The following is a 12,703-nucleotide window of genomic DNA, read 5'->3' as shown; positions in this document are numbered from 1 at the left end:
CACTTATCAACTTCTCACCTACTATGTATTTGCTTATTTATTATGATAATGAGTTGTAACCCATCTCCCCCACCCCCTGAGAAAGTGAGATCCATGTGGGCAAAGATTTTTGGGGTTTTTTTGTTCACTGATGAATGCAGTGATGGCTGGTATAGTGTCGGACCTCAATAAGTCTCTTGAAGGAATTAATTAAATTTCTGTTGTAGGGCAATAGTATCTTCAATTAAATAGATGTAATCTTGTGAATTATTACATATAGAAGTCATTGCTCGTGGCTTTATGTTTCTTTTCCATTCCCTACCTTTCTGCGGGGCAGAAAACAAGATTAAATTATACAAAATTACAATGATTTGACCATATAATACATTTATTTAACCAGGTTTTCTGAAAGATTTAGGTTATACTATGACAGAGTGTGGCAGCGTAACACCAAATATCTTGGTAGAGTTCGGCCGGTTTACCAGCACGCCGAAATAAATGGCCTATTTACTAACATGCATTTCTGAGCTGTGGTTTGATCCCTTGTGCAACCATTTAAGCCCCTGATAAGCCAATTATAACTTACAGAGGCCAGATTTTGTATTAGATAAGATTAACTGCACAATTGAGATCGTTTTAGATATTAAGACAGACATCTTTAACCGTCACTTTCTTCGTGTTTCATGTAAATCTCAACTGTTATATTAAATAGTTGATTACGTGGTTCCTATTTCAAGATTAAAAACCATAAGACATACCTGATTGCATCAGTCTGTATTTTTCCAAACATATTTTCTATTGTATTTGTACAGATATTCCTAAGATCCGCAGAGTTCCCACAAATCTATCGATATTTATAGCTCATGTTTATTCTGAGAGGTAGACAACCAATTGATAGAACACTGTCTCATAAGTTATATTTTGGGAGAAATCAGCTATCTATGTGTTATAAGCATGGCTGCTAACCCACTGGACTAAAATGTGTCATTCAAATAATGTTTTATGCTGGATGAAAAGGGAAGTTTATGGCTAAACTGCTTATTTGCAAAAAAAGCTTGTCTGCAATCATTGCATTCATTTCTTTATACTCCAAGGAAAGAGCCTTAACTTTTTGATATGTCAGGTTCCTCATCTATAAAGTTGGCATGTTTCTTATTATTTTTCCCTAAGACATACCTTAAAAAATATTGTGATGGCATATAATCATTTTTTTTTTCTAAAACTAAAGATGCAATGTGAATAGAAGAGTGGCTTATATGGGTTTTTTCTTCCGCTTCTCTGTAATGGATGTCATTTACAGACCTAGCTCTAAAATATTTATTTTTTTAAAAAAAACCCTTAGCAAAACTGAATACAAATATGTTTGTCCTATAAATGCCCCAAAGCCAAGAAATAAAGAATAGCTTTAAATGTGTTTCCTTCTGCAGGGACTCCTTTCACTCAGGATTTCTCCGTTTAAATGACCTCTGTGCCATAAGGGATAGCCATCCCTAAATGAAACTGAAGACTTCGCCAAGATAATCCTTCTGCTGATTTCCTTAAAGATCATTCCAATCTCTATTCCTGGATATAAACTATGATATTATTGGAATTGTCCGCCGTAAATTCCCAAGAGTGGTCAAAAACATTACTTTTTAAAAATGTTGAAAGAGGTTATAAATAAAGCTCTGATATAAACCCTCAATCTTATGAGGTAGATTCTATTATTATCCTTATTTTGCAAACTGAAACAGAAGCAGGAAACTTGATAACTTAAGAACAGGGAACTTCAGTAACTTGGCCAAGTCACTTGTTTAGGAAATGGTAACGCTGAATTTTAAACAAACTTGTGACAATTCTTCACTTTTCAACCTAATTATAGAGGGAACTTCATGTAGTTCATTTTTGCTATTTGGTTGGTTGGGTTTTGTTTGTTTCGTTTTATCTTTTAGAATATTTGAGGAGAAAGGGCAAGTAAAAAAGAGAACCCCATCCAACATTGTGTCCCTTAACATTTAATGATCACTGTAAGAGTTGCTGAATTAAAAAAAATAATGATGATTTTAAAAATTCCAAGATAAGATCATCTATTCCTGGAAAAGGAAACCATAGCAAACTTTTTAGAGTTCTGTGGCCTTAAGGTAGGCATTTTTTACTTTTAGTAAGTGCCCAAGTTTCAGAAGACTAATCTAGACCTCTCAAAAGATGCCGTACTGGTCAGTTCACAGCAGTTATTTCCTATTAAGGGGCAGAGTTGGTGATTTAAGCGTAAGTGGTACTCTACTGTGACAACATAATTAGCACCTTTTATCATTATTAGAAGAAAGATACTTCTTTTCCTTCTAAAAATGTAAGTATTGTGACTATATTTTACTATAGAATTGTTTTATTCACCAGAGGAGCACTTTGAAAATACATTAAGACAAGTTTTTAAAAAGTTTTAAAAAGTGTTCATCCACCCCTCTGTTCATTGAACAAGGAAAAGAACTAATCAAAAATTTGGAAATACGAAAATGTGAGTCACAGTAAAGCAGTTGTGTTTGTTCGCTGCAAGGAGGGACCCATGTCAGAAAGTCCAGAAGATGGTTAGAAAGCCTGGCAGATAACTCACCATGAACCTCTTCTAAGGACAGAAATTCCCTAGATCAAAAGCCACATTGTCAAGACCAGCTCAGTTTGGGAGGCAAGAAGCTTAATTCCGATACTTGGAGTGTGGTTATCTTGGTAGCAATAAGTAAATAAATAAAGTAACTTATTTACTTAATTAAATCTCAGTATAACCAGGAACTCTGTAAAAGTTCGACAGCTATACAGATTTGGGGCTCGACAGAGTGGGTCTCTGAATGAGGACAGTTACTGAGGGCTTTTAGGTAACAACACTGCCCTCATAAGGGTTTTTATGTGTATTCTTTTATTTGATCTTCACAATAACCCTATGCAATGAATACTGTAATTATTCTTGTTTTAGGGATGAAGAAACAAAAGCATCCAAACCTCCATAAGTACAAGACCAGGATTAAAGTCAGGCAGGTAGATCCAGGCTCCACACTCATAACCACTGTGCTGCATAATTGTCCCAAAGGCATCAGGGTCCTAATCTCTGGAACCTATAAATCTTACCTTCCATAGAAAAAGGACCTTTCACAGATGTGCTTAACAACCCTGAGATGGAGAGAGTCTCTGGATTATCCAGGTGGCCCCCAAATGTCATCACAAATGTTCCTATAAGAGAAAGGCAGAGAGAGATTTGACACACATAGAAGAGGCGGCCATGGGACTGGAGAAGCAGAGATTGGAGGGATGGAGCTACAAGCCAGGGAATGCTGGCAGCCACCAGAATCTAGAAGCAACAATCTGTGAATTCTCCCAGAGAATTTATGGAGGGGGTAGGGCCTTACTGACCCCTTGATTCTCTATGGCTCAGTGAAACTGTTGGCCTCCAGACTATGGGAAAATAAATTTCTGGTGTTTTAAGCCATTACGTTTCATGGAAATTTCTTTAAGAAACAAATACAGGGGCGCCTGGGTGGCTCAGTGGGTTAAAGCCTCTGCCTTCAGCTCAGGTCATGATCCCAGGGTCCTGGGATCGAGCCCCGCATCAGGCTCTCTGCTCAGCAGGGAGCCTGCTTCCCTTCCTCTCTCTGCCTGCCTCTCTGCCTACCTGTTATCTCTGTCTGTCAAATAAATAAAATCTTTAAAAAAAAAAAAAAAAGAAAAGAAACAAATACAACCACTATGTAGACCCACAAAATGGGGTAGCCTGCTTGTCAATGGCTGATGAACTTGAACAAGTGAGTTAACTCTTGGGGTTTTAGGTGCATTATCTGTAAAGGAAGAGGGTTGACCTGTGCAATTTCAAAGAGTTTTTATAGTTACCACAAGAGAAATTGTTCCCAGACCTTCAGTAAAAGGGCTTGCCAGATTATTTTGGGAATTGATTCTAATTCAGCATTTATTAAAGTTCTCCTGCGTACGAAGCATCAAACAACCCTAAAGAAATTTTAAAATGAAGAAATTTAACATTCAGTTCACTGGGACTAGTAATATTATCTTTTTAAAGTGACGCTTAGCAGTGATAGGATACCCGATAGGAAGCTGGCCGTAACTATGCAGATACAAGATACACCCCATTCCAGAAAGCTCCTTGCAGTGAACTCCAGGTTGGGATGTGGATGGATCGTATCTTGAATGCTAACTCCTGCTTAGTTCTAGCCTCCCAGGGCTCTGTGCTGGGGAGGCTGAAAGTGAAGCTAGATCCAAACTCCATAGAAAAGAATTTAATGACTTTCTACTTGGGCACATATGCTACAGAGGAAGGCGGTAGTGCCGAACATTTGCTCTTCCTTCTCTAAAGCAAGAGCTGAGCAGAAATCATAACCACTCTGGACAGGTTCCTTCCTACCTGAAAGAGCTTCAGGGTTTTGGTTACGTAGCAACCATAGCAATGAAGACACTGGCTTCTGTGGGGATGTGAGGACATATTTATCCTATGTAATCATCAAAAGTTATGGAAATAATGATGAAGTGTCTTACCAGCCATCAAGAAAACTTTTGGTTCTCCTGACTCGTGTGCTAATAGTTTCCATTTATTTAAAATAGAATCATATCCATTTATTTAATATTCTGAAATCCCAATGTTTATTGCCTAACATTCTTGCCTGAAAGTAGGCAAGGGAAGATAAATTAATAATTATAAAATGTGAATTCAGAAAATGTTATATATGCAATCCTACTAATAGAAACAGCTTTACCCACCAAGCTGTCTTTTTCGGTTAAGCATCTGAGAGTCAGACAATAGCAGAGCTGAGGGGAGAAATCCAGAGGGTTTTCTCTGAAGTAAGAGGCCACAAGAAACACTAAGATAACTTTGACACACTCAGCACTGAATTTGCTAGATCAGTGTCTCAAGATGGCAATCCACAGGCTTCTTGGTTTGGCCCTCAAAATGCTGGCCCACACAAGAATTCTTGATAAAGTTTTAAGCAATTAACAGCCTATGCAATTAGAAAAAAAATCACATAATAATTCACATTACCAGCTTCATTTAGCAATCAGATATGGGGTCTGCAGGCCACTGAGTCTGCATTCCTATAGGACAACATATAGCTTATTGCTGAGCAGCAAGAGGAAAAAAAATAAAAGTATATTGGTTTTGTATTCTTGTCTCTATTAAAATTTAAAAATGAAAAATAGCCCAGGTGGGCATCGTGTTTCAAGAAAAAAAAATTATGGTGCCTAATTTTCTATCATTTGTGTTACCTAAATGGTCTCTAGATACATGTGAAATTTCAGCCGCTGTGCTAGACAATGTCAGCTGTCAGCCAGTACAAAAATTTTTCCGCTGCCAACACTCTGGAAATACCAGTGGAGGGACCATCAAAAACCAGGGGTAAGAACCACGCTGCTGAAGCAGGTTTGCTTGGTTCCCACAACCTCTCAAAACCTCCCTCCTGCTGCCATAGTATCTAGCCCAGTGCCATGTACAACATGGGTGTTCCATAAATAATCAGTCATTAAGTGGCTCTCAGATTTAAGCACTGTGTATAAAACACACCTGTGGGACGTTTTACAAGCACAGCCTCCTAGGGCCCAATCTGAGTATGAAATCTGCCTTTTTATCATGCACAGCATGATAGTCCTTAGATTTCTCTTTGTGAAACATCCTCTTCAATAATTAGCCCTCCTACATTCACAATTGTTTTGTCTCACTTGATTATGTTTATTTTGACTGGTAACGATAATACCTAATATCTGTATAGTATGATAAATTTGCTACCGTGGTGGGGAAAGGTGAGGTGAGGGAGTACTATCTTTTGGGCACGTATATTCCAGGCACGATGTTAGGATTTTATAGGCACCTCTTCTGATGGAACCCTATAAAATAGTTACTATTATTGTGCCCATTTTTCAGCTGAAGAAACTAAGGCAGGGAGAAGTTAAAAACAGTGTGCTCAAGGTCACACAGATAGATGAGTGCTAGAGTCAGGCCTGAACCCAGTTATCTCTCTGCAAAGACCCTGCTTTTAGCTACAATGTTATCTTGCCTCCCAGAACTTCCAGATTTTCACAGTGACCTGCAATAAAAAATGTATTTGTATCACTTCTTTTTACACATAGAAATAGACACAGATATGTAAGTTTGTGTGTGTATATATATTATATATAAATATATCTATATATACATAGATATATGTCTACATAGATATATGTATCTATATATATACATAGATATACATATATACATGTGTGTCAGTGTGTATATTTAATATATAATACACACATATACATATATGCACATACATTATATATACACACACAATACTCTATATGATCCCTCTTGGCATTTTCTGTTCATTCAATTTCATATTTTTTAATGTTCCTTGTTAACCCACTAAATTGATTTTATAACCATCTAAGGGGTCATGACACACAGTTTGAAAAACATAGCAATAAACTTTAAATTCCAAAAGAACAGTAAGGAATATTAGATCCTATAGTTTATAGACCATATGGCAAAAATCTGTAAGAGAATGACATCTGAAAATTGACTCCTGTGTGCAATCATCTTTTATTCTGGAACTCTCTGAGTATTAATAATAGAAATCATTATAATAATTTATTATATGTTTTGTGCTTTATAATCTTTCAAAACCTTTTCAGATCCAACATCTCTTTTAATATTCACCAAGCCTTATGAGATCTAAAAAAAAAAAACAAACATTAATAATATAATATGCCTTTTATCTTATTATTCTGTGGAATTTAAGGATTTTCATTTCCATCAGGACCGCCTATCGAATTGAAAGATACCCACTGGAGAGTTCTTGACTTCATGGTGTCAGTCTATGACATTGTTAAGATTTGGTCTTTTAAAAAATATTGCATTCTAATAAATCTTTCTGCACAATGAAGTAGCATTGCTGAGGAAATAAACATCTTTAGTAAATATAAATCATTCTAAAAAACTCAGAGTAAGGACATATTCATTATCTTTTTCAAAGAAAATAATATCAGCAACCTTCCCACTCAGACACAATAGATCTTCGGCTGGTATTTTTGGGGGTGTTCCATCCATAATCAGTAGGGCTTATAGGTGCTTGGATGGGAGCCTGATGCATTATACACAAAGCAGGGGCCCAGGCATCCTCGACTTTCCAGTCATAAGCCACACGCACCCTTTTTGGATAGTGTCATGCAGAGTTGCTAAAGGGATGGAGACATGATTTTCTGCCCCTTTCATAAATACACACATTGGCAGGATGGGGCTTTCTTACATGCTGCTTTGGGTAGGCATTTCTCTCCCCATCTCTCCATGGAGACAGAAAATTAGTTCCATCAAAGTTAATCTGAATGCATTTACAATCAGACAAGCTTTAATTTTAGTCTGCTTTTGTGATTGCTTCCTTGGATTTGTATAAAGAATTTTCTGATATTTTTAATACCAAATCTGGGTCGCACTGTTTTCCCTGTTTTCTAACTCTTACCTGTACCTATAGATCCAAGTGTCCAAAAATGCCATGAAAATTGTCCTGAGGGGAAAATTGTAAGTTGTTCTCTTCAATGATACATCATCTCCTCTATTATTTAAAAATGATTTCTTCTATTATTTCTCGTGGACACTGATCCAATTGGTATAGCTCCTACAGATCCATAACGACCAAGAAGTATTTTATTCAACACAGGAAAACGTCTTTTCCCCTCAAACATACATTTAAAATGTTAGTCTATTTAGTCATTGGCCCTTATATGTAGCAAAAGAGACCTTTAAAATTATCCAGACATTTATTTTCATTTTACAAATGAGGAAGGTGAAGGGCACAGTCATCAGACTCCCAGTTAGCATTCTTTTCTGTTTACCACGCCATCAAAAAGCGAAGTTTATAGAATGCCATGAATTGGTATATTTCGCATCATAAATAATTTGTGACCACAGTGTCATTATTGTGAAAAAAAATTCATTGAAAACATCAAAACTCTACAATAAAAAAATGTGATGCTGTGATGTGTGCCCATGCTTGTAGGTGCCCTGAAAGGCTCCCTTTGATTACTGTGTAAATGGTAAATAGAAATCCATAGAGTTTCAAGTCTGATTCTACATCTGCTAATTGGATTTTGCCGTATGGATTTAGTAAGCCAATATTCATGTTCTTAAGTAAACATCTCTCAGAACGCATGCATATGACAAAGCTGATTTTTCTTTCGATTGCTGGAATCAACAACTAAATCAGAGGTAGGCCGAGTTGACTTTGCAAAAGTAATCTCGGTTATAATGAAAGGACTTTAGACTTATTTTAGTATCAGCCTTAGAACGAATGGAAAGAAAACAGAAATGTAGACTCTTAAAGGTCTTCCAAGGGCAGAAATTCATCTCTTTTCCTGACAGGAATACCCACATTATTCTGAACCATTCTGTTTTACATCTAATTCCTAGCTGACAAGTGTCCGTTTTTCATGCTTATTCATTCGTCACCCTTGTGTTCTCTGTGCCTGCAAGGCATCCAGCCTGCCTTCTATCACATCTCTGCAAATGATAAAGGATATGCTTAAAATGTTACCCACCCTCTTCTCTCAGAGTAATGCGGAGACACTGAAATGAGGAGCTGCCTTGCTGGACAGCCACAATATATCCTATGCTCATTACACAACCTGAAAGCTAGAAAAGAGGTTTTATGGCAAAAATTAAAAGGATTTTTCAGGAAGAAGTATTGCCTCGTGGGGGGTTCAATGTGAGATCATTTTAGAAATTACATAAAATTTATATGGAGTTTAAGGCCAAGCCATTAAAATGAAATAATTATCGGGCATTCAATGATGGTTCTGTTAATCCGGCCCCTCGAAGCGCGTGCCTCTGAGGAGTGGTCACCATTCTCAGTTAGGAAACAAGGGTTCTCCTAAGATGTGCCTTCATATGGCAGGAATTTGAAATCCATGCCAAAAATTACACTATATCCTAAGAATTAGAGCATGCTGCATTTAGACCCATCGCCCCTTAATGGGGCTGCTGACTCCTGTTACCATAAAATTTGGCAAAAAAGCAGTAGGTTCTCATGATAGTCATATTCCCAATTCCTGTGCACTGCTCAACACAGCTTGGTTTCTGTTCGTGCTTCGGGCCTAAATTTCCCAAACCAATCTGTTCTTTGCCCCTCTGAGCCTTTCCCTGCGTTTGTCCTGCCTCCCAACTTCTTAAAGCTTTTTTCTCCTCTTAGCTCCTCCGACACATGTCTGTTTGGTTCCTCTCTTGCCTCTTGGTTCAGGCCATGTCACTTTGCTGGCAGCCTTTTCTCTAGAACATTGTGTCCTGCTTGGTGAACACAGTCTTTCCCCTGGTGAGTTAATCTAATCCAGTTCCCATGCTCCAGCCATCTCCTAGACAACGAAGCACAAATCTCCTATGAGGATGTTTTTTTCTAAGTTCTAGGCCAGTGGTTCTCAACTTGGGGTGGATTTTGCTCACAGGGGACATTAGGTGTCATCTGGAGGCATTTATTTCGCGCCGGCTGGGAGGGGTGCTTCCGGCTTTTAGTGGGTGGAGTCCAACTACGCTGCTAAGTATCTGGCTATGGACGGGACAACCTCACAACAGAGAATTCTCCAGTCCCAGACATCAGTAGCACTGCAGCTGAGAAATCATGATCTGAATTTATTGCACTTTCCATCTGAACACACCAAACTGAACGTCTACCAAAATACATTGCTATCTTTCCCTTCACTTTCCTGCCTAATTCGGTACTATTTCACCTAGTGATGGTACCATCTTGACAACTGCAATAGAATTACTAAGAATAGACTTTTATTCTTGCCTCCTAGCACTTTCCGAATACCTGGGTCTTCCTGAATGTATGATCTTTTTATTCCTAGATTCTGTCACTTCTTCTTTCTCCTGTTGCTTCCTCCTCCTCACTATCAGTAGCTGAGTTCAGGACCCCATCATCCCTCCTGGTCTACTCAGATGGGTCCCTAACTACTGTCTGTCTCTTTACCGCCACCTCAATCCATCTATCACAATACAGGCAATGTGACGTCCGATCGCCTTCCTTTGGTTGAAAGCTTTTGAGGGTTTGTCAGTCTTCAGCATGGCAGAAGGGCCTTGACCGGTAGACCTCCGACTACCTTTCTAGTCTTGTGTCTTTATCTTACACATCATCATCTTAAGTACCTAATCAAGTGTCAACCAAAGCATGTGATTAACAAATATTAAAAGAATTTGTTTTAGCTATTTGGAGACATATGTGCCTCACTCCTACTCTTAGCCCTACGTTTTGTGATATGCCGATTAATTTAACCAAGAGTGAGTTGGTAGGTTCTTTAATTTGAGAACGAATTCAAGTAATTATTTCTTCACCCTACCCTACCCTACATCAGATGGGAGTTTTTCAGAATGATTTTTTTTTTTTTTTTTTACAAACGAGGTATATGTTGTCAGGAACATTTTATCCCGTAAAAGTTTTCATTGTCGCTATTCTTTTAATTAGTATTTGGCATTTTGCTGAAATTTTATCTTAATGCAGATCCAAAACAAAGAGGAGTTATGATAGTATATGTGCTGCCAAAGTGGGCCCAAAGAGAAGCTACTATGTAAAAACAGACGGAGTAGAAAATTTTGTTTTTTTTAAATTTTATTTAATTGTATTTTTTTCAGTGATCCAAAATTCATTGTTTATGCACTACACCCAGTGCTTCATGCAATACGTGCCCTCCTTGATACCCACCATTAGGCTCACCCAACCCACACCCCCCAACCCCCTCCCCTCCAAAACCCTCAGTTTGTTTTTATCGTTTGTGTTGGAAGGACACAGATTTACCAAAAGATGTATGAAAGGGATGTGTGCAATAGCAAAATATGTACAAATTGGGGCTCAGTGTGTTCTTTTTGTTGTTGTTTTTGATGTGTATACCTATATTACTTATTGCAATAAAAACACTTAGAATAAGGGATCCCTGACTGGCTCAGTAGGTGGAGCTTGGAACTCTTGATCTGTCTTGAGTTCGAGCACCACCTGGGGTATAGAGATTACTTAAATAAATAAAGCTTAAAAATATATATTTTTAAGAACCCATTTAGAATGAAGATGGTGACGTGTGAATTTTATGCTTTTGATTGGTGGGTACCATCCTTCATTTATCACTATGGTTATTTTGGTTTTTATTTTGTTGGGATAATCCATAATAAAAATAAACCTAACAGGTTTTTATTTTTATAATGGATTATTCTTTCTCTTATTATTATTTTTTATTATGTTATTTTAATTACCATACAGTTTTTGATGTAGTGTTCCAAGATTCATTGTTTACATATAACACCCAGTGCTCCATGCCATTTGTGCCCTCCTTAATACCCTGATGTAGCATTGATTATTTTGCTGTAAGGCTTTGAGTAATTTGATAGATATGTTTCTTATGTATAAAATAAGCACATGGTTTTGATAACTTATAAGTTCTGATAATTCTGTGGATTTTAAGTGTTTATTTCTGCAATATACTCAATTTCTCAATAATCAAATTAGAAGTAGCCTTCTGCCAGAAATTCCATCACCATTTAGAGCCTCTTGTCTTACCTCAGATCACACAGATCCATAATTTTCTCACAACCCATAAGCTCTTGAAAGTTTTCTTATGCCAAGAAATTCAATAAATGACAAGTATGTAACAATAGATTTTTCTCTCTGTCCATTCTTCCAGATGGTGCATTTTGATAGCTCCTTGAAAGACATTAGGGATATGACCTCCAGAGTCTTGGGTTTCCACCCATAGTTCAATAAGCTAAAATGGTACTTTTAGATTCTTAAGCCTTTATCAGGGCCATGGAATGAAAGGATAGAAGCATTAATTTATAATCAAAATCAACTGGGTAAAATTTCAATAATTTTTCATTGGTAGGAGCTGAAACTATACATGTATGAAATAAAATATTTGGTATTTTTTAAAAAATTAATGTTGTTTCAAAGCTCTATGGCTAAATCATTTATGTTTTAACTTTGGTGTTTAAAATTACAAACTGATTTATGATATGTTTGTCACCACCTATAACAATTTTTAAAAGTCTGCTGCCTATAACTATCTTAGCAACTATAACTATATAAATATGTAGTTAGGCAGTTGGTATATTTGGGCAAAAATGACTATTTGATCTTCTAATTAAAGAATGGCTACATAATTACATACTGAGATATTTTTGGACTCATACCCATAGTTCCCCTTTTTCTTGCTTCTTGTTTGAGACACCAGAAGAAGTTACATACATTCTTTCAGGACTCAAGCATTCTTTTACTCACTCTAGCAGAAGCAGTTAATAACCTCTGAATTTCATGTTTTCCACCACACATGCTATAATAACCCAGATTATGGTACAATACTAATAATGCGTGATTAAAAAAATAAAAAGATACATAAAATACTAAGCTGGGATATTTTTACAGCATTTTCCATAAATGACTAAATGTTAATTATTAGTTTTGTCATGTATTTTATTACCTGTGCTTTCCAGATCTACGGAAGACATTTGAGCAGGAACCCCTGGGAAAGGAAGTATCCTTGGAACAGGAAGTGTTGCTCCAGTGTCGACCACCTGAAGGGATCCCAGTGGCTGAGGTGAGTAACAGAAATTCTTTGCATTTAGCTATTGGCACTTAGTTATTCTAACAGAGGCCTAATCCATGGCTAATGGTGCAGTGAATTAGGGTATGGCATGATGAATGGTTGGTAATGGAGTCCTAACTGCCTGCTGCTGGCAAAATAGATTGAT

At 37.1% G+C, this 12,703-nt stretch overlaps 1 protein-coding gene across 3 annotated transcripts in view; it reads left to right on the top strand.

Annotated features, from left to right (window-relative positions):
- UNC5C (unc-5 netrin receptor C) overlaps positions 1-12,703 on the top strand; it is a 359,485-nt gene that overhangs the window by 249,196 nt on the left and 97,586 nt on the right. For all 3 annotated transcript variants that reach the window (XM_047718027.1, XM_047718026.1, XM_047718024.1), the window contains exon 4: positions 12,446-12,549. In XM_047718027.1, the coding sequence (XP_047573983.1) occupies positions 12,446-12,549 (104 nt within the window). The remainder of the gene's footprint in view (positions 1-12,445; positions 12,550-12,703) is intronic.

This window comes from Lutra lutra, chromosome 2, assembly GCF_902655055.1.
Source record: "Lutra lutra chromosome 2, mLutLut1.2, whole genome shotgun sequence".
NCBI lineage: Eukaryota > Metazoa > Chordata > Mammalia > Carnivora > Mustelidae > Lutra > Lutra lutra.
Note: the sequence above shows the minus strand (reverse complement) of the source record. Positions and strands in the feature narration are given on the sequence as shown.